Source organism: Mytilus galloprovincialis, chromosome 10 (assembly GCF_965363235.1).
Source record: "Mytilus galloprovincialis chromosome 10, xbMytGall1.hap1.1, whole genome shotgun sequence".
NCBI lineage: Eukaryota > Metazoa > Mollusca > Bivalvia > Mytilida > Mytilidae > Mytilus > Mytilus galloprovincialis.
Window position 1 is genome coordinate 88,264,652 of NC_134847.1, and position 26,734 is coordinate 88,291,385.

The 26,734-nt window shown below is 31.7% G+C and overlaps 1 protein-coding gene across 1 annotated transcript in view; it reads left to right on the top strand.

The window, feature by feature from the left end:
* The window catches only part of LOC143048697 (receptor-type tyrosine-protein phosphatase eta-like), a 129,835-nt gene extending 110,350 nt beyond the window's left edge, over window positions 1-19,485 (top strand). Inside the window, exons 32-40 of the mRNA XM_076222511.1 lie at window positions 7,940-8,021; window positions 8,313-8,403; window positions 10,409-10,485; window positions 11,419-11,553; window positions 12,553-12,678; window positions 15,248-15,399; window positions 16,315-16,453; window positions 17,308-17,410; window positions 18,708-19,485. Of these exons, the coding sequence (XP_076078626.1) occupies window positions 7,940-8,021; window positions 8,313-8,403; window positions 10,409-10,485; window positions 11,419-11,553; window positions 12,553-12,678; window positions 15,248-15,399; window positions 16,315-16,453; window positions 17,308-17,410; window positions 18,708-18,733 (931 nt within the window). The 3' untranslated portion in view covers window positions 18,734-19,485. The remainder of the gene's footprint in view (window positions 1-7,939; window positions 8,022-8,312; window positions 8,404-10,408; window positions 10,486-11,418; window positions 11,554-12,552; window positions 12,679-15,247; window positions 15,400-16,314; window positions 16,454-17,307; window positions 17,411-18,707) is intronic.
* The last annotated feature ends 7,249 nt before the right edge of the window (window positions 19,486-26,734 follow it).

The following is a 26,734-nucleotide window of genomic DNA, read 5'->3' on the forward strand; positions in this document are numbered from 1 at the left end:
TGAACAACAAATTTAAGCAGAAAATGATGTATTGCTGATTTGTTGTGCAAAAGGACAAACCATTTTCAAAGCAGTGCACAATCAAACATAAAAGAAACAAGTTTGATTCAGGTGCTTGGTTTTGTTTTTAGAAACGATCAGCAGAGATCTCTTTTTTATACCGGGGTCAGACATCAGCGTATAGCTCCGACGTACGCCGGGCGTGTTAAAAAATCATGTACGCCGCCAACACGCTAGTAATTTTAGATGCATTCAACCTGTCAGTCATATTTGTAAAGTGTACACAACGAGCTATAAGCGTGTATTGGGCGTACTAGAAGCGTACCAAATCGTTTGTCGGGCGTTCAAAAACGTATGTTGGCGTATGCTTGGCGTTTGTCTACCGTAGATGGAATGCACGCTACGAAGGAAAAAGGTTTTTTGAACGTATATAAGACGCGCTCCGGTCGTATCTTGGACGTTCTAATGTGGAGTGTTTGTTACAACGTTTTACTTAAAGTCGAACGACCTTAAAGCGTATATAACGTGCCCTTAACGTGTCTCGAACTTATCTGTAGCGTTTTCAACGCGCTTCTAGCATATGTATTACGTGCGTGTAGCGTACATGTATACGCTAGACACACGCTTGAGCTGGATGAAACTTTTTATGCTGCCTAAAAATTTCCTCGAGTTGTAGCGTTCACCAAGTGTATAACTTAATATATCGACGTACTTTAAACTTATGCAACGTGCGTTTAACGATTTCTTAGCGTTCCTCTGGCTTGCAACTAATTTTCTCTCTACGTTTGGTGCACCCCGGTCTGTACGCCAATGTGTGACGCCGGCATTAGGCCTGAAGTATCATTACTTCTTATACCGAAATAAAGCTTTGATGTTGATGCTACATTATTGTGTAAGTATGCATTCCGTATATCTCATGGTTATTCAAATAACTGACAATTATTGAAAATTGTATCAATAGTTTTGATGTCCCACATCAGATATTACGTGCTTCAGCATATCGTTCTCTGTTGATATTGCGGAACGTCTGTGTTATTCCAGGAAAATTGTGACGATTTTATCAGTAACGTCACGTTGAACTTGGTTGAGTTGATATATGCCCTTGCTACTGTATCGTATGTCCTTTATTATTTGACATAAAACTAAATGACATGACGATAAGTAGTAAATAAGTTTGGACCTACCATAGAGAGGCGAAAGATAACAAAGGGACATTCTAACTCATAAGTCTAAAACTAAACTGACAATGCTATTGCAAAATAAAAGACCTACAGATAAACAACACTACACAATTACAACATAGTAGGCAACACGAGATCGTATGTGCTCCAGATAGCTAAGCAAATCCTACTCAACATGTTGCACTCGTCGTGTTGCTCATCTTAGTACAAACTCGGTGATAAGTCTATATTTGTAGGTCATTTTCATGATATAGGGGACGGGATTGTAATGGCAACCAATGGAACACATCCGTTGTCATCTATCATGTCTATGTACATGTAACATACATTCCATCACAGTCAACCAATTCGTGAGGGTGTCTGTTAAATATTTCGAAGGGGTAATTTCAACTTAATACGTGGTTAAAAGCATCCATTTCAGCAACAACCCTTTATTAAGTTGAACCTTGATAGAAAATTCAAGCCCCTGAGTATCGTGCCAACCTTTAGATAGATGTCAAATACAATACGCTGAAAATGAACAGTAACATACGAGACACAACAAAATTGCATAGAGGACCTTGTTTGGTGGGTAAAAAATTGTCACCTTATTTCTGTTAGAAAAGGTAATACAATACGACCGAAAGGAACAATAGCTAGCTCTTTCACAGGAGTTGTGTGAATATATATTGTTGTTAAAATTACGCTTCAGCCTTAATATTTTGACATTAAAAGGTCGGAAATACTAGGGGACCGACAACTGTCATAATTCGAAGTTATACTGTCATGACAAATACAAAAGAGGAAGAAGAAATGCCAGACAAGGAAATAAAACACTAAAAAGAACATTACAGAATGAGCCCTACGAAAAACTGTGGGTTCATTCTGAAGCTCCTGAAGGGTAGGTACATGCTGCTCTACCACTGACAACCGTCAAGTTGAACATGGTAAATACCAATGCGGTGATGAATATCATTCAGTGGCAAACATTTGGAGGAAAAACATAACCTGACGATTGTAACAATCGGAATATATTTGTGGTTATTTATGACACAGACAATGCATAACTGTCAACCAAATCGTAAAACCCGTTCAAAAGATTACAATTTCACAATCACTAGGAACAATTTAAGCACAAGTTTTTATGTAAGTGGTTATTTTTGTCATGATAGGAAATGCAAGTTGTTGAATGTCATATAATGAGATATATGCTCAATATAGAGGCGCTGCTGAAATGTTGCTGCATTGAATGTAAAAGTTCATAATTTGAAATCTAAAATCATCCTTTGTGTTGTAAAGTTTTGCTTTTCCCAACCGACCCACATCATCATTTTCGAATTGAACCACATTAAAAATAAACTTTCTTTTGAAGAATCATTTAAATTTCCGTTTCATGGTATAGTTTTTTAATGCGTTCCTAAAACACGGCGCTTTTTATAACTTTTCTGATAACTACATATTTAACGCATTTGCAATACAATATTGTGTCATCTGTAAACGATATATCAAAATGCATTGCACAAATTGTACCTTCCAAAACCCTCATTTATGACTGTTTATTGTTAAAAATTCAAATTAATAGATCTAATATTTGAATCAAAAAGGGCCATGTGTTCTCTATGATATCTGTCTGCAAAGTACCGAACGTTAACTGTTTTAGAATTCGACTGTTTTCCTGAGTGTAAATCCTCATTTCTATACGACATGTCTCGGTATTTATACATCCAACATTAAGGTGCTTAGCTATGATGTTTCTGTTGGGTTTTAAGTTATTTCTTATCTTTTGTGATTTGAATTATGTATTTTTGTTACGTTTCACAAATATCCTATTTATCAGTATAGTTACATTTTAATTTTTCATTTTCCATGGATAAAGTATTGTGTTAGTTCATATAATGATGACGTCATCACACTCAAAATTTAAGATAGACATTCAAGACCGTCATAATCATGATAATCATTAGAACTAGTAACGTGAAAATAGTTGGGAATTTTTGGATCTTGTTCCATATATTTGAATAAATTTGAATGTTATATATACGTCAAAAACATCCGCCACTGCCACTGTTCGTGGTGTCCTGTGCTGTATTAAATGGAGATATCCGTTGTTATTCTACGGTTTACATGTTGTAATGAACTATGATATTTTTTATTTATGTATTTTTAGTGCTGAGTTTTAATGCGTTTATCTGTGCTGTATTCCGGTCACGTAGATTTGTCATTTTAGCGATATTTATTTACACTGATTAAGTCTTGAAATTCCTTACTTGTCTACAACGAAGTAAATGAAAACAACATATAATACTTTTGATGTGTTTGCGGCTCTTTGTGATATAACTGCATTAGGAACGTCCAAACCCAAAATATGAAGGCTAAGGATTCATAAGCCCGAAAGACTATTGCCTAAACCACATAGAAAGACTCTCCTTCGAATATAATAAAAATGTGCTTAATACTCAAAACACAGGAGCTACTCAGGTTCAGTTACGGACTTATGGTACCACGGACTAAAAACGTCAATTGGTTCCCACCCGTATTACGTACATGTTCACCTATAGTACGTCCATAATGCAGATTGTTAAATTATAACTATTTTACGGACTATTCAATAATGGTGATGAAGCTCGGTATAACCACTACGTATGACACAATAGTTTATGATATTAATTTTGTGTAATTCTTTCTACCTCCAGACAACGAGAGAAGCATACAATATGTTAAGTATTGTTTCTTGTTCCTCCGATTCTTTTTAATATTTTTTTTTTACCATGGTTTGTAATATTTGTTGTGAAGGTGTATTGATTTTCGATATCAAAATTATTTGTTTTCTTAATGAAAGAAGGGGACCCAATTATTAGTTATAATATCTATAGCCTGGGGTCCTGGCTAATCTTGTCAGTATAGCCATGCGTGTATCAATATACTTCCTGTTAATGATTGGTTAATACTTATTTTGTCGCGCAATGATTGTTTTACATCTGTATCCAATCAATTCTTGTTTAACACCAATAAGTAAAAAATAGACTGTAATTATTTTTCTTTATGAATTGATGTATAGTGTTATCATATCTAATTATTAGTTCGATGATAATTAGTAAGCAGAAAAGGGTTAATTCTTATCAGCAATCGCCTGGTGAGAAAGTTAAAAGTTTAAGATTTCACATAACCAAGGTGTGAATTGGATTTCAATATTGCTGGTTTACATCAAACATCAAAATTTATGCAAATATTTATTCAGCCTCACTTGAGATTCATAGTCAACTGGCACTGAATCGATCACGTGGTATTTGTTCCCAAACTAGCCCTTGCGACGCGCAGCTAGATTGGACCGGATGCCAGGCTATAATATCTATTCAAAATATTCAATGTAAAATTGTTAAACATGTATAATATGCTATTGGAAATTGTATTTGGGTGTACAAAAATAATTTGTTTCTGTTTTAATTGAAAGAAGGCTTTGGAGCATAGAACAAAATACAGAACCTAAAGGCAAATTGTAAAGGGGAAGTTAAAAAAAAACTGACAAAATCAAACTACATCAATTAAGGTGACAGGTAAAAAAATTTTTGCCAAATTCCTAACATGGTACAGGCATTTTCCAAAAACAAATCCATCCTTTCTATTTTACATGTAAATTCTAATTTGAAAAAAAATAAAGAATAATATTAATTCTATTAGTTCGAAAATCAAGCATATCGGAATCAATTAAAGATTAAAAACTAATTCTGCAGAGAACAATTGAAGGTCTTTCCACCTCGATAATAAGAATGAAATTTAAAAAACGATGTTAGAAAATGTCACTCCTTGTTGATGTAATTTGGTTCTTCAAATTGATATAAAAAAATAAGATTAATAGGTATATGCAGAAGACTTAATTGTTTTATTATGAACAGCAAATAATTTTAAGCAAAGTCAAAATCTAGAACGTCAAATTGACCTTTGACCTTGACCTCAATTTCAAGGTCATAAGTCAGTAATCTCAAATCAAAAGACCCCAGATCAATCATTTGTATGGTTGTGGAGAAATACTGTTTTCAAATACATAAGGGGAGAAAACTCCTACAAGGGTTAACCAAAACACTTTGACTGGAATAGGTTGAAGTTGCGCCTTTTTGTAAACAGTAATTTGGCAAACAAATCATATCATTAACTGTAACAGTTTCTTTTGAATAACAATTACAAGCAAAATTCAAATTTATAAGATGACCTTGACCTTCGACCTTGATCTCAATTTCAAGGTCATAGGTCAGTGAACTCAAAACGGAAGACCGGAGGTCAATCACCTGTATGGTTGTGGAGAAATACTGATTTGAAATACATAAGGGGAGAAAACTCCTATAAAGGTTAACCAAAACACTTTGACTGAAATAGGTTAAAGTTGCGCCTTAATGTAAACAGTTATTTGGCAAACACATCATATCATTAACTGTCACAGATTCTGTGGAATAACGATAACAAGCAAAATTCAAAATTTAGAACATGACCTTGACCTTTGACCTTGACCTCAATTTCGTTCAAATGGACTAAGGACTTAAAATCAAAAGACTGTTGGCCTCTACAACAAATCGCCTATCTTAAATTTTCAAAGGGAAATAACTCCCATAAGATGTCTTCCGATCACTCAAGTCAAAATAAACCAAATCATTCAACAATTTGGTGAAAACAGCTAAAATCTTTTACGGTATTAGAGATATAGCGATAACAAGAAAAAGGGGACGCGGAGAGATAACTCCTATAAGAATAAGTGTTCGGTCACACAGGGTGAGTTTTGAAACCCCCATTACTGCACAACATCATTGGCCAAAAAATCCATTCGATATGTTGTAAGAAAAAAAAGCATCTCAGACGGCAGAAGAAAAAAAAATAATAATCAGAAGAAAAACAAAATAAATCCCAGCTTGATTTGACTTCTTAAAATGGCCGTTATGTAATTAATTATACCAGCGTCCACATGTGTGATTTGTGACAACTTCTCGGTAGATGTGTAAATATTGACATCTGTGTGTAATGTCTGTTTACAACAACTGTTATGTAAAATACATTTACATGTTGATTCGAATAGTACGATTTTTTATTGGTTTATAATTACGATTACCAGGTGAAACTTCTGATTTGTTTTAAAAAAAATATGTACACATATATGTTTGAAGTCGATAAGGATGGCATACATTTATATTTGGGTATCTCTTCATTCCAAAATACAGTACTCACAAATAAAATTTCTTCTTCTTCTATTTCAAAACTCGTTTTGAGAATTTATTCAGCAAACAAATTAAACTATTTTTTTATACCATACAAGATTTGTTTTTTTTTTAAAACGGCATGTCATATTTCTTTCCCCTCTTATTTTCAAGGATAATTAACAATTTGTATCACCTCTCCCCCTTTTCACCAGGTCCAGGAAAAATGAATTGACATTTTCTAATAAATAATCATTTATAAATGCTATTTTATTTCCATAAGATTTACTTTAAAACAGAATCTGGGACTTATATATACAGCCCAAGCATACAGTCATATTTGTGTATTTTTCTTGTTTCAATGACCACTAGAACACACCCGCGAAATCGCGGGCATTCAGAGCGTGGTTGGAAGTATGTTAAGTGTTGAAAGATGAAATTTTGTAAAATATTTAATGAAAGGTATCAAAAGTCATAGGTACTTGAATTGGGGACAGGACAATTGTTTTTCTACCCCTCGTCCTTTCTTCAAAAATTCCCATTCTCACCAGGAACATTATAATCAGTAGACCAATTGAATTACTTCATGCCCATTTTGTTTTTACATTTTAATTCTTACTATTAAAATTTATAGAATATATTGATATGCAATGAATTTAAAAATGAAATTTTGATAGATTTTAGCATTTCTTTTTCAAATTTTTTTTTATATATTATTAGTGATCATTTCTCATATGTGTAAATATATCTATGCGTTCATGTTTTACAACGCGAATGTGCTCATTTTCATGTTATTATAAAATTACTGCATAAATCATATCTGCTATATCTTCAATAATTATTTAGTCGTATGAACCTTATGGTAGCACAATACAAAGATTTTACAACTCCAACTTCCAAGTCTTAAAATGCTGTATCTTTCTTAATAATGCTTGAAAATTTATAAAAGTGGTAGTTTTGGATAGCTAATAGATTACTCTTTCAAATTAATGCAATGTTAGTATTATGCAACAATTATGTAACCAATTATAATGTTAACTGAGTCTAAAATATTTTTCACCAAATTTCCACTTTAAAATGAAATTAGCTTCTGCATAGGTATCCCTAGAGGGTTGATTTTATTATATGTTGTTCCTATGGCCATTATCTACAAAAGGGTGTCTCAGATTTCAGATAGAATGTATAGAACACATTTTACACCTCATTTAACATCATCTTCTTTTATGTGGTTAGGATGTTTACACTAATTAGTGATTTTTTAGAGAATGGAATACCATAGAGACAATTTGAGACAGCCTTTTGAAGCCCATGATGTGTTGATTAAGATTTCGTTAAAATTTTCTGAATAGTTAGAGATGATAGAGCTAAATTAATTCAAGTGAACTTACCCAGATTTTGCCACTAATTACATAATGATTGCATAATACAAATATTGCATTCATTTAAAAGATTAATCTTTTATCTATCTATATATACCTCTTTTATTATTTTCTATGCATTCATAAGAAAGTTACAGCATTTTAAAGGTTAGTGATTGGAAGTAAAAAAATCCCTGTATTGTGCTACCTTAATTTTACTGTGACTATCTTTCTATTTCAGGCCCATTAAAGTTTCAGAGTTTCACAGACACGTTGGAATGATGTCAGGAAATTCAAACATGGGATTTTCACAGGAATTTAAGGTATAAATGAGAATTCAAAGTTTGCAACAACAATAATCAATCTATTTGGTATTCCGTAATTCTGAGTGTTTACCACTATGTTCATGCATTTTTCACTTCTTGTATTAATAAAATGAACTAAACTTAATTGTCTTTAAAACGGTCGAATATATAAAATGTCTAGTTGAAAACTACAAATTATCATGTGCTTTTCAAGACTTAAACAAAGCTTGTATTTGTTAAGCAATATAGAAATTTCTTTGTGATAGCATCATTCAAAAGTGAATTTAACCATAACTTCGTACATTGTAGGAGTTAGGAATTTTAAGTCCAAAACACTCAACTGAAGTATCCCAAATTCAAGAAAACAGACCGAAAAACAGATACACCAACATACTTCCATGTAAGTACTTCAAAGCTCAGGTTGTCAAAATATAACTTTTTATAAATGTTTGTGTTGAAACGCACTTATCCTATTTGAAACAAACTTCCCTTAAAACAAGTTTTACTATGCGTATTGTTGTGCGTTTATTTTCTACATTGACTAGAGGTATAGGGGGAGGGTTGAAATCTAAAAAAACATGTTTAACCCGCCGGTGTTGTTTTTTTATTGCACCGGTCCCAAGTCAGGAGCCTCTAGCCTTTGTTATTCTTGAATTATTATTTATTTTAGTTTCTTGTGTGTAATTTAGATTTTAGTATGACGTCCATTATCACTGAACTAGTCACATATTTGTTTAGGGGCCAGCTAAAGGACTCCTCCGGGTGCAGGAGTTTCTTGCTGCATTGAAGACCATTGGTGGCTTTCGGCTGTTGCCTGCTCTATGGTCGGGTTGTTGTATCTTTGACTCATTCCCCATTTCCATTCTCAATTGTATTTGTATTTGTGTTGGCTATTTAGTTTGATAGGTACGACACAATTATGCACCAACTTAATATCATGTCAACCGGTATTTTACAAAGTACTTGCATGAAAAAACCTACATAACTGTATATGTATAAGCTAATCTTACTACATTGATTCTTCTTAAATACCTATCTGTGTTTTGAACCGATGAATTACTTGTGTTGCCATTCTGAATAAGTTCAAGATAATAACAATTAAAACCAAGGAGTGAACAAAATTTCATAAAACCAAAGGACATTTACATCAACAGTTAATAATAAATAAGAAACAACACGAACTTCACTTAAAATCGGGAGGGAAATCAAATGCTCCGGAAGGGTAAGCATTTCCTGCTCCGTATACGGCACCGATCGTGTTATTTCTCTGTTCAGTTCGGTAATGATGGAAGGTTTTTATGACTAAGGAAATTATATCAGATATGATTTCTGACACACTTTTGTCATAATGGCCAATTAGCTCATAATGGCGACCGTAAAATTTCTTGAGTGATGCTTTCAATTTGATTGATTCATAGCCCTGTCTCGGCAACTTTTGAGAAAGCAGTATTCCTCGTTCAACAAAATCAACGTACTTTGAGCTAGCTCTAGAGTAAAGTATCAATTGAGACACATAAACTCCATATGCCGGTGCCGCTGGGATGCTGCTACACAGAAATGGAAAGTTGACTATAGGAAAATTAAAATCATCGCGTTTGTCATAAATTTTGGTATTCAACCTACCATCAGTAGTCATTTTAAGAAAAAGATCTTAATATGAAGCAGATTTATCTGTTTCGGTAGTATCTTTAATTTCAAGTTCACTTGGAAATATTAAATGTAAGTGATCACTGAATCTATTATTATTAAGAGACAGTCCATCATCAATATCCCGAAAGGTGAAATTAAAAGTCTGTGCTAATTTCTTTTCTCCTTTCTGTACACGCCCTTGGATAATTTCTGTTTCATAGGAATATAAAAACAAATCTGCAAGTAAAGGAGCTCAATTGGTATCCATTGGGATTCCAATAGTCTGTTGGAAGACCAAACCTCTAAATTCAACAGGTATGTTGTCAATTAAAAAGTCCAGCATGGCAGTGGTATCCTCTTCGGTGTATTTTTTCCTTGACTCTGTATTATATTTCACAAAGTAAGCTGAATTCCAGCAAAAAACTAGATATTTAAAACGTCTTGTGCCCTTTTTGTGAAAGAAATTTGTGTGTTCAAGTTGTGGAAAAGTTACAATAGAGATGTAATAGGTGTATCTATAAATGTTTCTACTTTTTCGTCAAGACTATGTTTATCGGTTAATGGATGTACCACGTCAAAAATAATGATGTGGCTTTTATCTTGGTACATTGTTAATAGCGTTTGATTTGTCAGTTTTAAGGGACTTACTCTTTGTTTAATTTACCATGCAGTTTACATGTAGAACCTTTGTTATACTTTTGTGAATCGAATACATTGACAGAATTTTCTTAATAATATCATTTCAAATATTGAATCGTGTTTTTTTTTTCTTTCAGTCGATCATTCACGTGTTAAATTAATCGGGATTGAAGATGAAACTGGGAGTGACTTTATAAATGCTAATTACATACCTGTAAGTAAATTGAGTGTAAAAACAACATTAGAAAATTTTAGAAAAGTACAACCTTTTACAATACCAAAATAAAAGTATTGATAGAAGTATGATGTAAGAGACGGGCGAACGATACAAAAAGGACAGTCAAACTCATAGATTGAAAATCAAACTGACAACGCCATGGCTAAAAAAAACAAATTCGATAATGAGAAAACTTGATTTATATTATCAAAGAGAGACATCACTGGTATCACTTAAATGAAGTTTAATCAAACAATATTATTTGAAGGCGCATAGCTGTTGACAACAATTAATTTTGTGTTTAACAAAGAGATGATATATAGTTTCAAAGAGATCATGTGGCAGGTTTATGGATGGTTTTGTTTTAATCATTTGAAGAATATTCAGCAAACTTGTTTTACCAAGTCCCATTCTTTATATGCCTGTTCTAAGTCAGGAACCTGTATTTTAGTGTTTGTCGTCGTATCATGTCTGCAATAATTGTGTTTCGTAAATTGTTTCGTTATAAAAGAGAGGGGGAAATATAAAAAAAAGACATTCAAGCTCATGAGTCGAAATGCCTAAAATAGAAAATAAAGATCAACAGACAAACAATAGTAAACAACACACAACATAAACAACTTAAGAGCAACACGACCCCCATCTGGGAAAATTAAGTGCTGCGGAAGGGTAAGCCGATCCTGCTCCATGTGGTACCCGTCGTGTTGCTGAAAAAGATACTTTAATACGATATGGTATTTTCTTTCATTTTTAAAGCCTTGTGGCTGCCAATAATTGTTAAAAGCCAATTTATATTAACTATAGTGGATAGTTATTGATAATCATACCACATCTCCTTATTTAATATCAAGTGAACTTTTTTTGATAATCACCTACAATAATTTAATTTGTCATTGAAGACCAAAACTTATCTGAACAAATATAATTCAGGGAAAGAGATCAAAAAGAGAATTTATAGCGACACAAGGACCTTTACCGTCAACTAAAGAAGAAATGTGGAGGATGATCTGGGAACAGAACGTCAGTAGTGTAGTTATGCTGACTCAGCTTATAGAAAGAGGCAGGGTAATTATTGAATGTAATGTTTTCTAGAGCTTCAATTATGAAGTTAAGAACGACGAATCAGTTGCTTTAAAATCATATTGACTGAAACCCAAAAGATGCATTTGGTTACGGTTAGGTTAGACACCAGATATCGGCAAAGGAACGGTATAAATATTGTTTGTGTTACAAGTTGGTGTTTGTTTTTGAAGGCGTTCAGGGTTTCTGTTTTTCCATTTAGTTTCCACCAGTTTTAGCTTGTGACCCGGATTTGTTCAGTTAAATCGATTGATGACTATTAAACAACGGTATACTACTATTGCCTCTATTTGCGACACAAATATGCCTTTTTAAACGCATCTCACAGTTGCAGTAGAAAAACTTAAAACTATTGAAAGGTACATATTAAACATACATATAATAGTTACTCTAACATCTGTGTTTTCATTTGTATTGAACATCTTTATCATTTAGGGAAACTCGGTATAAAATTTTAAATATCAGTCTTGCATATCAAGGGCATGTCAATGAAATATTTGAAGTTGTACAGCAATAGCTTTACACATAAATGATGACGCCAAGTAAATGATACCATGAATGACTAGCATGTCGTAATGTTCTATTGTATTGCTAGTTTTTCTTAAAATTCCCTGAGTTAAGTCAGGAAAATCTTATTGTTTGTTTCTGTGTGTGTTGCATTAGCGTTGGGTTTTTTTGCTGCACTTTAGTGTTTCTGTTGTTTCTTGTTTTCGTCCTGTATTAGATGTGTGTCTATCAATTTTAATATTTAACCCTAATTTGGTTTCACTCAATCGATTTATGACTTTCGAATAGCGGTATACTTCTGTTGTCTTTATTTATACGGCACAAATACTTCATAAATTGATAACTAAAGCCTGTTATGAAATATTGTTCTCGTTTAATATAGCGATTTGTTCTCTTTTAGTATAGCGATTTGTTCTCAGCTTAACTATTATATGTTAAAATGTCGAGAAAAAATACATCTTCACTTCTCTTTTTCAGAAAAAGTGTGAGATATATTGGCCAGAAAACACAAATGAAAAAATGTTTCTTGGAGACATTATAGTAGAGGTTGAAACATTGTCAAATTTATCCGACTACACACTACGAACTATTGCTTTGCGACTTGTAAGTATACATACATACATACCTTTAAATATACAAAATCAACGTAAATATGATATTTCATTTAGTATTTGTGCAATGCTTGATACCTTCGTCAAGTTTCCTTTTTTAAATTTACCAAAAGTTATTACGGTTATGGTGTGGGTTATACTAAATTCACAATGAAAATCGACAAAGAAAATCAAGAGCGTACTATACAAATACTCTTAGTCTCCAACAATATACAGGTATGAAAAATAATGTATTTAGAATACCATATTCCGTACAAAGTTATTTCATATTGCATTTCTCTTGACAATAAATTAAAATTTAAAAAATCGCACCTGCTCTATCTTAAACAGATTTTCTGGAGCACCTGAGATCGTCCCAAGTTTTTGGTGGGGGTCGTGTAGCTTAGTCTTCAGTTTTCTATGTTGTGTCTTGTGTACCATTATTCATATATCTGGTTTTTTTTGTTTTTTTTTAGCCATGTCGTTGTCAGTTTATTTTCTATCTATGAGTTTGACTGTCCCTCTGATATCACTTGTCCCTCTTTTACAGCGTAGTGTATTTTTATTGGAAAAATGATATCAAAATTAAAGAAAAGTCTGCTCTAACTCAAAATATTGACAATTCTATGTAAAAGGGGTCAAAAATTCAGTTTGACAGTTTCAGACATTCTAATTTTGATATTGTTTAACTAGACCTAATCAGTACTTAACATAAAGATTTAGCACCTACATTGTGTTAACATGTAACTTCATTCACTTACTTAATATTTCATGCATGAAATATCAGGAAATAAATTGGGAAATTGTATGAAAACAACTCACAAGTTAAACACTGTTTACACTATGGACTATATTCGTAGACAACGAAAACCAAAGGACGATAACTAAGTCTTTGGGCCGTATGTTGTGTGTCCTATTGATTTTTCACTGCATCACTTTTAATTCATTGAATCTGTTAACAGTTTATTTAAATTTCCAATGTACGACAACTTATTTTCGAATGTCTATGTTAATGCAAAATTGAAATAGTTCCATGTATTAACATATTGTGGATTCAAGCATCACTAACGAATCCCGTGCACATAATTAGCACCGGAAACGTTATATTATGTACTTCAAAGACTGTGTAAATTAAGGTAACAGTTGTATACAGATGTTCAATTAAAAAAAATGGGAAAATAAACATGGTACCAAAAAAAAACAGGAAAAACTTAGGGAATCACATGAACTCCTTCAAAGACGAGATCAGATGCATTGGCAGGTTTTAATGCGTCTCTTACTATGCACCCATCACCAACTATACATCTATCCATTTACATAAATAAAATGCAAAAATAAGAAAGCCGTGAATTAGGTGGTGAAATACAATATATGTCTTTATGTGATTCTTTGTTAAAAATTTGTTTGTTTTTATTGTTTATGATATTCTCGTATTCTTTTCTTTGACCTTTTGCTATTTGTTTTACATATATGACGTGGCTCTGAATTTATACATCTCGTCATTGTATTATTGTACTTTGGTTCAATCAAAGATTTCTACATAGGAAAATGCCTGTACCAAGTCAGGAATATGACAGTTGTTGTCTATTCGTTAGATGTGTTTGAGCTTTTGATTTTGCCATGTGATAATGGACTTTCCGTTTTGAATTTTCCTCGAAGTTCAGGACGTATTTTTTGTATTTTATTTTTTTCATTCAAAGATTTATTAGCGTTGTTGCATATATAAGGCTTTCAAATTCGACATAGATACTAAACATAAGACAATACTATGGATTTACTATAACTCGTGCTATACAAATTTTGTAATTTTCGTGGGTAACTGTTTAATCCTTATTAAAGTGTTCATCGAAATACTGATTATCGTATTTGAAAAAATAACATGACATCAATTATCCACGAATACACAATCATGCCTGAATCCATCAAAACTGGTATCCACGAAAACAAACGAATCCACATCTACATGCACAATAATTATACATTAACAGTTTTTGAAATCAAACATATCGCCAAAAATAAATGTCATTCACAAGTCATTTCATGCATTTTAAAGGGTGAAGCAATTTAATTATATGCATTAATCTAAAGCACTTAAACAATAAATTCATGCTTTATGGTTAACAATATGTGATTCTTTGTGTGATTATAACTCAGTCAAAACTACGTAATGGGAAAAGAACAAAATAACAGAGCAAACGACTTTATCCACAAAGCTGTGACCGCAAAAAAAATGTCAAAGTGAGTTAAGACACATGCACATTATAACGGACAACCAGTTCGGGATAATGATTATAACGCTAGACATAGTTTGTCAAGCAACAGTATATCAAGATTGCATTACATAGATAACAAAACTTTCTTGCTTCAAAGACCACCATCTGCTGCCGTCTTAAATATATTAAGGTAATAATGTGTCTTAAATATATTAAGGTAATAATGTGTCTTAAATATATTAAGGTAATAATGTGTCTTAAATATATTAAGGTAATAATGTGTCTTAAATATATTAAGGTAATAATGTGTCTTAAATATATTAAGGTAATAATCATGAAACGCAATTCATATCACCATTATCTTTTCAGGGGGATGTGGAAAGACGAATAAAGCATTACAATTATTTATCATGGCCAGATATGGGTACACCAAAAACATCTAGTAATATGATCAATTTTGTTGATACAGTTAGAAAAGAAATCCAACCTAATATGAATGGTCCTATAATAGTTCATTGTAGGTATGCTATAATTTATTCATTTTTAAACAACATATATGAATAGTCCTGTCATAGTTCATTACAGGTATGCTTTCTCTTTTTATAGTAATACATGTGTGTATGTAGACAACAAAACCTAGGGCAAACGATGATGGTGACCGTCAGTTGTGCGTCGTGTCGATTTTAGTTGATCTTTCTCATATATCTATATGAAGTCGTCCATCTGTGTCACTATCCAGTAGTTAAACAGTACAATATCATATCAATTTGTTTTAAAATATTAGTCAATGTAACTGAAAATGCAAAAATGCTGTTCACATCAGAGTATCCATTATTGTTTTCATCAATATATACACATGTTGATTTCAAATATCAAAGATCAGTTTATTTGATACCCTTGTAAAACTATATTATTTAGATTCTTCTTCATTACATTACATATTAATATATTTTATGTATTTTAAAATAAAACCAGATTAAAACCCATGTTTCTTCTTTTTCAACTATGCACAAGTGATCATTAAATAGTTTTAGCATTTCTTTTCTTAGATTATATACACAAAAAAAACCCACTTTATTTATCTATAAACGTGTTGTTTTGAAGTATGTACCGTAACAGTTGTACATTTTATATGTTTGATAAAAGAAAATATATAAAAAAAAGCTGACACAAAACTCAAAAGATATTACATACAGTTAAAAAAAAAGACTAAATATTTGCATTTGAAATTCTCAGGTTCAAAATAAAATCTTTCAGAACACTAGTTCGTACAAGTTTTTCTTCAGCTCAGTTTTTCGGATAAAACCTTTTTTTTTTTATTTTGAAGGGTCATTCTGAGAATTTTTATGATACTTATACTTAATCTGTGCAAATTAGAAAAACATGCCCTTGACTGAAGAACTTCAATAACATTAATTTTCCCCATACATTTTCAGCGCTGGGGTTGGCCGTACAGGAACTTTTATCGTCATGGATATTCTTATGCAAGAAATCCGATCTAAGTGTACACAAGTGGACATATTTGGAACAGTATTGAATATGCGAAATTACAGGCTAAACATGGTGCAAACAGAGGTATATTTATTATCAATTCTAAGTTGACATATATATTCTGTTATTTTCATATGTTAAGTACCAGGTTCTTTTCAAAAATTAAGAAATCGTTGATATTGATACAAAACAACATTCGATAAGACATTTACTGCAACATGCAGGTCTGATAAACAAACTTTAAATTTTATTTGCATTGCACAACCAATTTTTAAATTCAAAAGAACATGGTGAACTCAATTGCTTGCCTGCCCTCATCATTCCATGAGTCCTTCATTCGTCCTTGAAAGTTGAGCAAAATAGAAAAAAAAGTACAAATATTGGCATAGTTCTAAGTTGGTAACGACGATATTCGGGGAAAATAGAAAGGATTGGTAATCTGTTATACAGATTTCCAAAACAGTCAACCATCTTCTCCTAACGTCTGTAACATTATAACAAAAGTCAAAAACGTAACACAACTTCCGGCAACTCAATATATGTTAATTCTGTGAATTTGCATCGATTTCTATACTTATTGAGAAATATTTTTGTCTTCAAGAATCATTTGATACTTGGTATCTAACTTTATTAATATAGGTTGAAATGTGAAAGCAATTTTCCGATAGACCTCGCAGTGCCTCTTTTACGGTACTTATACATCTTCGGATTTCAAATGTTTGGCTTTGAGCGTTCCTGATGAAGGTAAATCCAGAAAAGCGCTTCGGACGCAATAAATTATTAAACGTGTTGTTTTATATTTTTATTAACGATACTTTAATTTTATTGTGGCATATCACGCTAATGTAAATCCCGAGAAGGTGGATGTATTGAATCTGTATACGAAATATCGTGTTTTGTATTTAAAGTTATTTTTCAAAAGATTTTCATTATTGCAGGATCAGTATGTTTTCATACACAACTGCGTTAGAGATTTAATTGATGTGTCCGATGATGAGGAAGAGGATAGGATTGAGGAGGAAAATGCATATCTGAACGAACGTATGTGTCATTTCTCTATGAAAACATGTTTTTGTAGATTTAATAAACCATATGTTTGAAATTCGAAATAAATGATTGAAGTACAGTAAACGTTTCACTCTGCAGACAATTCAAAGAAAGGTGAACGGGCACCCATGGTATGTGTCTGTACCCTATCATCCAGCATTAAAAAAAATGATTTAACTATTGATATAAGATGTAGTTTTATTGTCATCGACACAAATATTCACAAGCAAACTTTTGATCAGACTGTACGGCCGACTACAATGAACTCTTGTATAGATTAACAAACTTTTAACGGCCCGCCATTAAAAACTGTAAAACATTATCAATTAGAAATCCAACGGTCTTTATAAGATACAAAATAATATACAAAAAAAAAAACAAAAAATTATTTACATTTACAAACAACAATAAGTAAATTGCAGGCTACCGACTTGTGATTGGCATTTAAAGAATAAGATGGGATTAAACTTGTTTGATTTATGTGTCAATGGTTTAATAACTACATTCATATTTGTTTGACGTCTAAGAGCTTACAAGGGCTTATTCTTATACTTTTTTTATTTGTTTGTAATTGTTTCCCTTTTATCATTGACTGTCAGTATCAAGAATTATCAAACATTTTATGCAGATTCTATCTTTGCACTGTAATTTATCGTTTTGAATTTTTTTATACCCCCGCTTTGAAAAAGGGGGATATACTGTTTTACCTCTGTCTGTCCATCCATCCGTCCGTCAGTCCGTCCATCCATCAGTCCGTCAGTCCGTCAGTCCGTCAGTCCGTCCGTCCCATTTTTCTCAGGAACTACAATACAAGGATTTTTAAAATTTGGGGACAGGGTTTATATATGTCAAGTATACTGTGTGATGCATTTTCAGATTCATCACTCAGCAACTTCCTGTTTAACGAACACTTGTATCATTTTACACCTGATAGCCTAGCTGAAAATTTCATCATATTTTTCTCAGGAACTACAATACAAGAATTTCTGAAATTTGGTTTAAGGGTTTATACAAGTCAGCTATACCGTGTGATGCGTTTTCAGATTCATCACTCAACAACTTCCTCTTTAACGAACACTTACATATTTTCACACTATCAAAATTATCCCCTTGCGGCGGGGATATCATCAGTAAGCAGTAGCTCGCAGTTTCACTTGTTCAAACATTGAAACTAGACTTGACTGATTTTATGAAAGGTACCTACGTTGATTCACCAAATACTCTTAAACTCTTAAACTCTTTGTCATGATTTACTGCTATGTTCTTCGAATTTTTTGAATTTTTATTTCAGCAATTTACCAGAATGTTAATAAATAGTTGGCCAACTTTAACAGATACCTGTATGATTTGATAGCGGTGTTTTGGAAGACAGTTTTGTAGTCAATCATAGCATAAAAAATGTATCAAATAGAGGTCATAAAAGAGCATTTGAATATAAACAGTGTATCATATAATAGTTGTGTGGATGCTTTGATCCTTATCTGTAAAAAAAAAAGAGGTTATAATTTTGTGGTTTATTGCTTTCTAAAATAATTGACCTTGAGACAAAAATTCCTGGTGTGAACACTATTCAGTTCCATTACAATTCCATTGATAAATTCTACATTGTTCTTGTAACAGTTACTGTTTATGTTTCAAAGCTAGATCCCACTCCTAAAAGAGGAGATCAAAATAAAAAAAAATGTTAAAATCAATAAAAAGTTTGCATGAACTTGACAATAACAGATAAAAATGGTTAATTTAAGTAATTTTGTAATAACACAAGTCTTTCGCAATCGAATCCTCTTATCATAATACAATTGTCCAAACAAACAAAAATGTCTGACGGGCTTGTTTATCATGAAATAGTAACAAAGTATATGTTGTTTTTATATTTATAGTTATATATATTCTGAATTGTATTTTGTATAACAAATTTATTTTTATTATATGTATAGTGATGTTCTTAACTTGTATAGCATATTTTTACATTTTATATTAGTCTATGTTGTAATTTTCTGTGATTATTGATAAAACATTAATGCAAAACTGTATCAAAAGATCATGTTAAATAGAAAACATGGAATTTGTTTTTGCTTTTTTCTGTATCTCCGTAATATATCTTAATTCTTTATTAGGTTCAGGAATTATCCTTTAAGTTAGCTGGGGTTCCCAAATTTCAAAATAAGAACAGGTTAATCTTTAAATTTAAAATTTTTGATGTGACTGTTTAATATGGAACGTATTTGGTAAGATATTTTCAAACACGAAAAGTATGTTTGCAACATGCCATTTAGGAATGCTCATGGAAAGATATCCGATCTACCTTTAGCACGTTCGTCTAATATCTAGTACGTTAAACTTAATATACAGTGGTTTATATTCTGAATATGAATTTGCAGATTGGCATTTAGATTTAATATCATCAAAATACTTTGTTTATTTTTTTTATTTTTTTAAATTGTCCAAGTTAAGATAATGCCTGTACCGAGTCAGCAATATGACAGTTGTTATCCATTCGTTTGGTGTGTTGGGCTTTTATTTTTTGATAAGGTACTTTCAGTTTAGAGTTTTCTTCGGAGTTAAGTATTTTTGTCATTTTACTTTATACATTCCTCATATCCCATAATGTATGAAAATAAATCACTTAATGAATTTAAACGAATCACAAGAACAAATAAGATATGCATTTCATATAGATTTGTAATGAAGCAAGCATTCAAATTGTACATCGAAGATAATACCGGAAGAATTAATTTGAAATTTAATCTCATATGGGTACTACGCTATACAGTTGCACACCGTACTGTAATGCTGTACGACTGTTTTGAAAAAAAGAACAATATAATTTTCTACATGTTTAAAGATTGATAAGTTTTATAGCAAATCTCCAATGTCGCTTGTTTGCCTTCACATTGATTATGTTATCATATTTTACATTACGAGTTACACAATTTAACTTTTGATCATCACATTTTCTATAACAGAACAAAGTGATACATTCCATATTAAGTCATACTATTTTTGAACAAAAATGATAAATGATGAGCATATTGTTCGTTTGTATAATTTTTCGAATATGACGGTTTTAACATAATGAGAAGTCGTATGATTCACAATACCTGGAACGCAACTAACCATGAACAATGAAAAACAAAGCTGTAAACAGTAATAGGCCACTGTACAGCCTTCAAAAATGTCAAAACCAAAACCGTAACCAATTAATAGCATTGTATGACAAAACATAAAAAGAGAAAATCAACTGCCTGGTTTAGATTAAATCTCAATTAAATTTTCTTCTGGCAAACAGCAACCAAAGACAAAACATGAATTACAGGATCTTGACTTATGACATGCAAGTAAGATATATGGTAGTGTACATCATATAATAAGAAGTTATGATTACCAATGAGAAAACTATCTAACAAATAAGGTAGATGTTATAAAATTGAGAATGGAAATGGGGAATGTGTCAAAGAGACAACAACCCGACCATAGAAAAAACAACAGCAGAAGGTCACCAACAGGTCTTCAATGTAGCGAGAAATTCCCGCACCCGGAGGTGTCCTTCAGCTGGCCCCTAAACAAATATATACTAGTTCAGTGATAATGAACGCCATACTAATTTCCAAATTGTACACAAGAAACTAAAATTAAAATAATACAACACTAACAAAGGCCAGAGGCTCCTGACTTGGGACATGCGCAAAAATGCGGCGGGTTAAACTTGTTTGTGAGATCTCAACCCTCCCTCTATACCTCTAGCCAATGTAGAAAAGTAAACGCATAACAATATTTGTGATATAAATGTGCCTGTCCTAAGTCAGGAGCCTGTAAATCAGTGGTTTGTTTATGTGTTACATATTTGTTTTTCGTTCATTTTTGTACATAAATTAGGCCAATAGTTTTCTCGTTTGAATTGTTTTACGTTGTCATTTCGGGGCCTTTTATAGCTGACTATGCGGTATGGGTTCTGCTCATTGTTGAAAGCCGTACGGTGACATGTAGTTGTTTATTTCTGTCTCATTCTAGACTCTTGTAGAGAGTTGTCTCATTAGAAATCATATTGCATCTTCCTTTTTTTATATAATCTTGGTATTTCAGTGGCGCAGACTTATGATGTTGTTCTCTAACATGTCAATTAAAACTAAACTTAGATGGGAACTCTTTGTTGTATGTGTTATGAGAGAAGTGTTCATTACACGTTGTTGATGTATCCAACCCAAATGCTAAACGAAACTATTTCAGGGGTTGCCTATGTGTTTGTGTAATTATTATTATTTAGTTTTCATTTGTATTGTGAGACTTTTGACAAATATTTACCCGTACATTATAGTGAATAAAAAATAAGCGCATTCGTATGGTTGGCTTCCAACTACAGATATTTCCGTCAGAAAAAAGCATCAATTTAGCTTTGAGATATTGTTACCCTTTCTTTTTGGATTGTTTCAGTCAAAACTCGTCGTCCTTGTCACTTAATGTCCAATGCTATTAAACTAATCCGTATACGAAATGTTAGTCTTGAATAGTTCCTGTAGTAGTTCACCGTGTTTTAAAGTTTTGTCACTTTTTTATGCATTACTCTATCAATGCATGTAGTAAATCTCAAGTTATAATGATCAACGATAATTACGTTTAGTAAAATAGCTATTATATACTATATATCTCTCTGCAATAAGAAAATAACTGAATTATCGCCCCTTAACCAAGGTCTAGTGGTGAATAGCTCTGATGAAAAAATCATAAAAAGTGTATATTTATAGAACAGTAAGTCATTAAAACAATGTCTAACAATCAAGCAATGATACCAGAACAACAAAATGAAAGCAACAAGCAAGATTTAGATGGTAAACAACCTGAAATTGACAAATCTCAGTCCGGTGGTAGCGAAAATATCTCGGCGCCATCTTTCTCCAATGTTGTCAAACATCATAGTGATAATTATCAGGCCTACAGTGATCCTGAACCAAAGCTTACAGAAGTCAAACCTATTTTCATTAAAGAATCAGACTTCTTTGGCAACAAATCTCCACCAAAAGAACTTTGGATAACACATGTTGAAATCTACAAAGCACTTGAACACAAGATCAAACCGCAGTTTGTAAGAGGCATACAAAGAATAAAACAAATGTGGAGAATATATTTAGACACTGCGGAAGACAGAATGCTGTTGCTAACAGAAGGTATCACCCTAAGAAACAAGACGATACCCCTGCATTCTCAGAATCCATACTATCAAAAGGATGAGTGGTTAACAACAACAATAAGAGTTAAGAACATCCCACTATCAGCAGATGACGGTCAAATTGACAGAGAATTAAGAAAAAAAAAACATAGATGTCATCAGTATAAACAGAGAAAGACTCAGGGTTGACAATTTGGTTACCCACTGCTGGACAGGTGACATAATAGTGTTATGCAAAAAGTTTGACATACCACTGCCAAGGTTTCTTACAATAGGTAAATACACAGCAAGAATATATCACTTTGGCCAATTGAAAGATACAGATATGTTCTTATGTAACAAATGCCAACTGAAAGGACATAATATACACAACTGTCCAAATGAGTGGAAATGCAGATTATGCAATGAATATGGCCATAAAATGCTTGAATGCCCTACCTTTATAAAAAAGAAAAGTGAAAACCAATCTGAAACAGAAGGAGAAGAGCAACAAGAAACAACAATAGCTATAGATGAAGTAAATGCAAAGTATGAAGAAAGTCAACAAAATGAAACTCCCATAGATAATGACAAAATAGAGGAAACTGATGAACAATCTAATTTAACAGAAGGAGATGATGAAGATATTCTGGCACATTCTATGTCACTGAACAAAGAAACAACACCAGGAAACAACAAAAAAGAAAGAAAGAAAGCAAGAAAAGCTGCTAACAAGTCTGCAAAAAAGGAAGGACAAAAGTGTGACTCCTCTGAACAACAGGCATCAAAATCAGCAGAAGCAAACAAAAATTCATCATCAACTCAACCTGACATTTCGAAATTTTTAACCCCCAACAATAAATCAAAAGCAGCAAAGGAAAGAACCCCGTCAACTCCCAATCAACCAGATGGGAAAAGACAATCCGTACATCTATAAATTATAGAACATTTTATATATAAAAAAAAAAACAAAAAAAAAAAACAAATATGTATGTTTATTTGTCTTGTCTATTGTATTTATGTTTGTGTGTATTAAGTAATTATATAAAGATAACTGAATGGAACAAGGATTCAAAAACAAATGTTACAAGAGTAGATATGAAAAAAAGAAAAGTAAAACTTTTCAAACATTGTATTATAATATATATCTTTATGCTAATGTTACTATTGACAGAAGTATCTTTGATAATACCAAAAACAAAAAATGATTCAGATAAAAGCAATTATATTAGAAAAGTTAAACTGTATGATTTCTATTTAAAACCTTTTAGGAGTAGAACTTCTATCTATAGTAAACGTACTCAGAAATATCAAATCAAAAGAAAAGATTTACCTACCATAACATCTCTTCTTAGAACATCTGAACACCATAAATCATGTAAAGTAACTAAAAATAGAAAAAAGGAAAATATTAAGAAAAAAATAAATAAACACTGTCAAAATGTTACGAAAAAAACCCCATCAAAAACAAGCAGTACTTTACTAGAGTTTCATAGATTAGACAATATTTACACATTACTAAGTGAGAAAACTAGAAATAGATTATTATTTTTTCACTGTCAAAACCATACATTTGTTTTAGTTTGTAAACAGCAAAACATGTGTCATTTTGTAATTTCAGTTATTTTAGTTCTGTATACAATATGTATTATATATTTCAAGTATGTAGTAATTGTGTATGAGTATGTTTTATATGCTGTTTCAAAATAAACATCTAGATATCGATCAAAACACTATCGTGAAACAGACTATAACAATATTGTTATAATCCAATTACCAAAAAAAAAATGGTTAAAGTAATTATTTTCACAGGTAACTGCCACGTTAAAAAAAATACGATAAAAAATAGGCGAAATAATGTTTACCTTAAAAATGCCACTCAAACGTAAAGTAAGCTCACTAAGTAAACGTAATAAAAAAATCGAACAACTTTTAATCAAAATATGCTAAATAACCTACACACTTGTACAGCAAATGTTAAAGGACTTCGAGATAAACAAAAGAGATCGAGACTTTATCTATGGATAAAAAATCAGAAATGTAAAATATCTTTTAATCAAGAAACTCATTTCAATACATCCCTAGAAAACGCTCTAACTATAGAATCAGATCATTCTTGTTATTATAGTCACGGAACGACTTCCAGCAGAGGAGTAGCAATATTAATTAATAACAAACTAGACTATAAATTAATAGACGAGCATAAAGATTTAGAAGGTCGAATAATTATGATAAATATTGAATTTGAAAATATAATATATTCTCTTATAAACATATATGCCCCAAATATAGAATCTGAAAGAAATAGCTTCTACAAAAAATTAAATGACTTTTTAAACAAAAACGCAATAGGCACAATAATTTTAGGAGGAGATATGAACGACGCCCTTAAAAATGTAGATAGGAAAAGTTCAAATATTCGTAAAAAAGCAAGTAAACCAGTCAATAGCCTAAAAAATCTAATAAAATCAAATGATCTTATAGATTTATGGAGACACGTTAACCCTCAAAAGATCCAATATACACGGAGACGTAAAAATCCAGTTCAGTCAAGTAGGATTGACATGTTCCTAGTTAAAAAAGATTTCGTGTTAAACGTAAAGTCATGTGATATTAGGCCTATTCTTATTAAAAGTACTGACCACCAAGCAGTATCAATACAATTACAATCTGTATCATCTGAAACAAGAGGCCCGGGGTATTGGAAAATTAACAACGGTATTCTCAACGAACAAGAATACGAAGACAAAATAAATAAAATTATACAAAAACATAGTAATGAGATAGGAAAAAATGAAATAGATCCTAGACTTCTGTGGGACTCCCTCAAATTAGAAATAAAGGAATACAGTATTCAGTACAGTAAAAGTAAAGCTAAACTGACAAAAAATGTAACGCGTAATTTAGAACTACAATTAAAAATATTATATGAAAAATCTAATAATGAAGATAATGATTTTATAAAAGAAAAAATATCCACTTTAGAGAAAGAGTTAGAAAATCAATATGAATACAAAGCAAAAGGAGCTCAAATAAGATCAAAACAAGAGTGGGTAGAAAAAGGAGAAAAAAATAATGCATATTTTCTAGGTCTTAAAAAATCTAAACAAACGAAAAAGACAATACTTAAACTGAGAAACAATAAGGGGGTAATAGTTACAGATCAAGATGAAATATTAAATCTTGAAAGAAATTTTTATGCTAATATATACGACACTAAACAAAAACCGGATATAGATGTTAAAAAATACATTTCTGAAACAAAACATAATTATAAACTGTCAGAAGAAGAAAGTAAGTCTTGTGACGGAAACGTAACGTTAGAAGAATTAACCATTGCAGTCAATAATCTAAAGAGAAACAAAAGTCCGGGAATGGACGGAATAAGTATAAACTTTTATAAAAAGTTTTGGGAACTTCTTGGACCGCTGCTTGTAGAAATTTTTAATTTTAGCTTTGAAAATAAACATCTTCCATTTACGCAAAGACAAAGTTTACTGAATCTAATTTATAAAAAAAAATGATCCTTTAGAACTGGCAAATTATAGACCAATATCATTATTGAATAGTGATTACAAAATACTCTCATACACTCTAGCTTTAAGAATAAAAAAAAATCTTAAATTTAATCATTAATGATGATCAAACAGGATACATAAAGAACAGATTTATAGGTTTTAATTTACGCCAAATACAAGATGTAATAGGTTACACAGATAAGTTTAATATAGAAGGAGCAATTTTATTCATAGATTTTTCGAAAGCTTTCGACACATTAGAATGGAATTTTATGTATCATACTCTAGAATATTTTGGTTTTAATAAACCCTTCGTAAATTGGATAAAAACCTTGTATACAAATATAAATAGTTCTATATTTAACAACGCTTGGATATCTGCCCCCTTTAGACCCCTAAGAAGTATCCGGCAGGGGTGCCCGTGCTCTTCTTTACTTTTCGTAATGTCAGTAGAAATAATGGCTAACCAACTAAGGCAAAACAACAATATAAGAGGCATAGAATTGAAAATTGATAGTAAAACACATTGCTTAAAAATCACGCAAGTGGCTGATGATACAACTCTATTCCTAAATTCTAAAGAAGAAATCCGAACAGCATTAAATATAATCGAAATTTTTGGAACCTTTTCTGGATTACATCTTAACAAAAATAAAA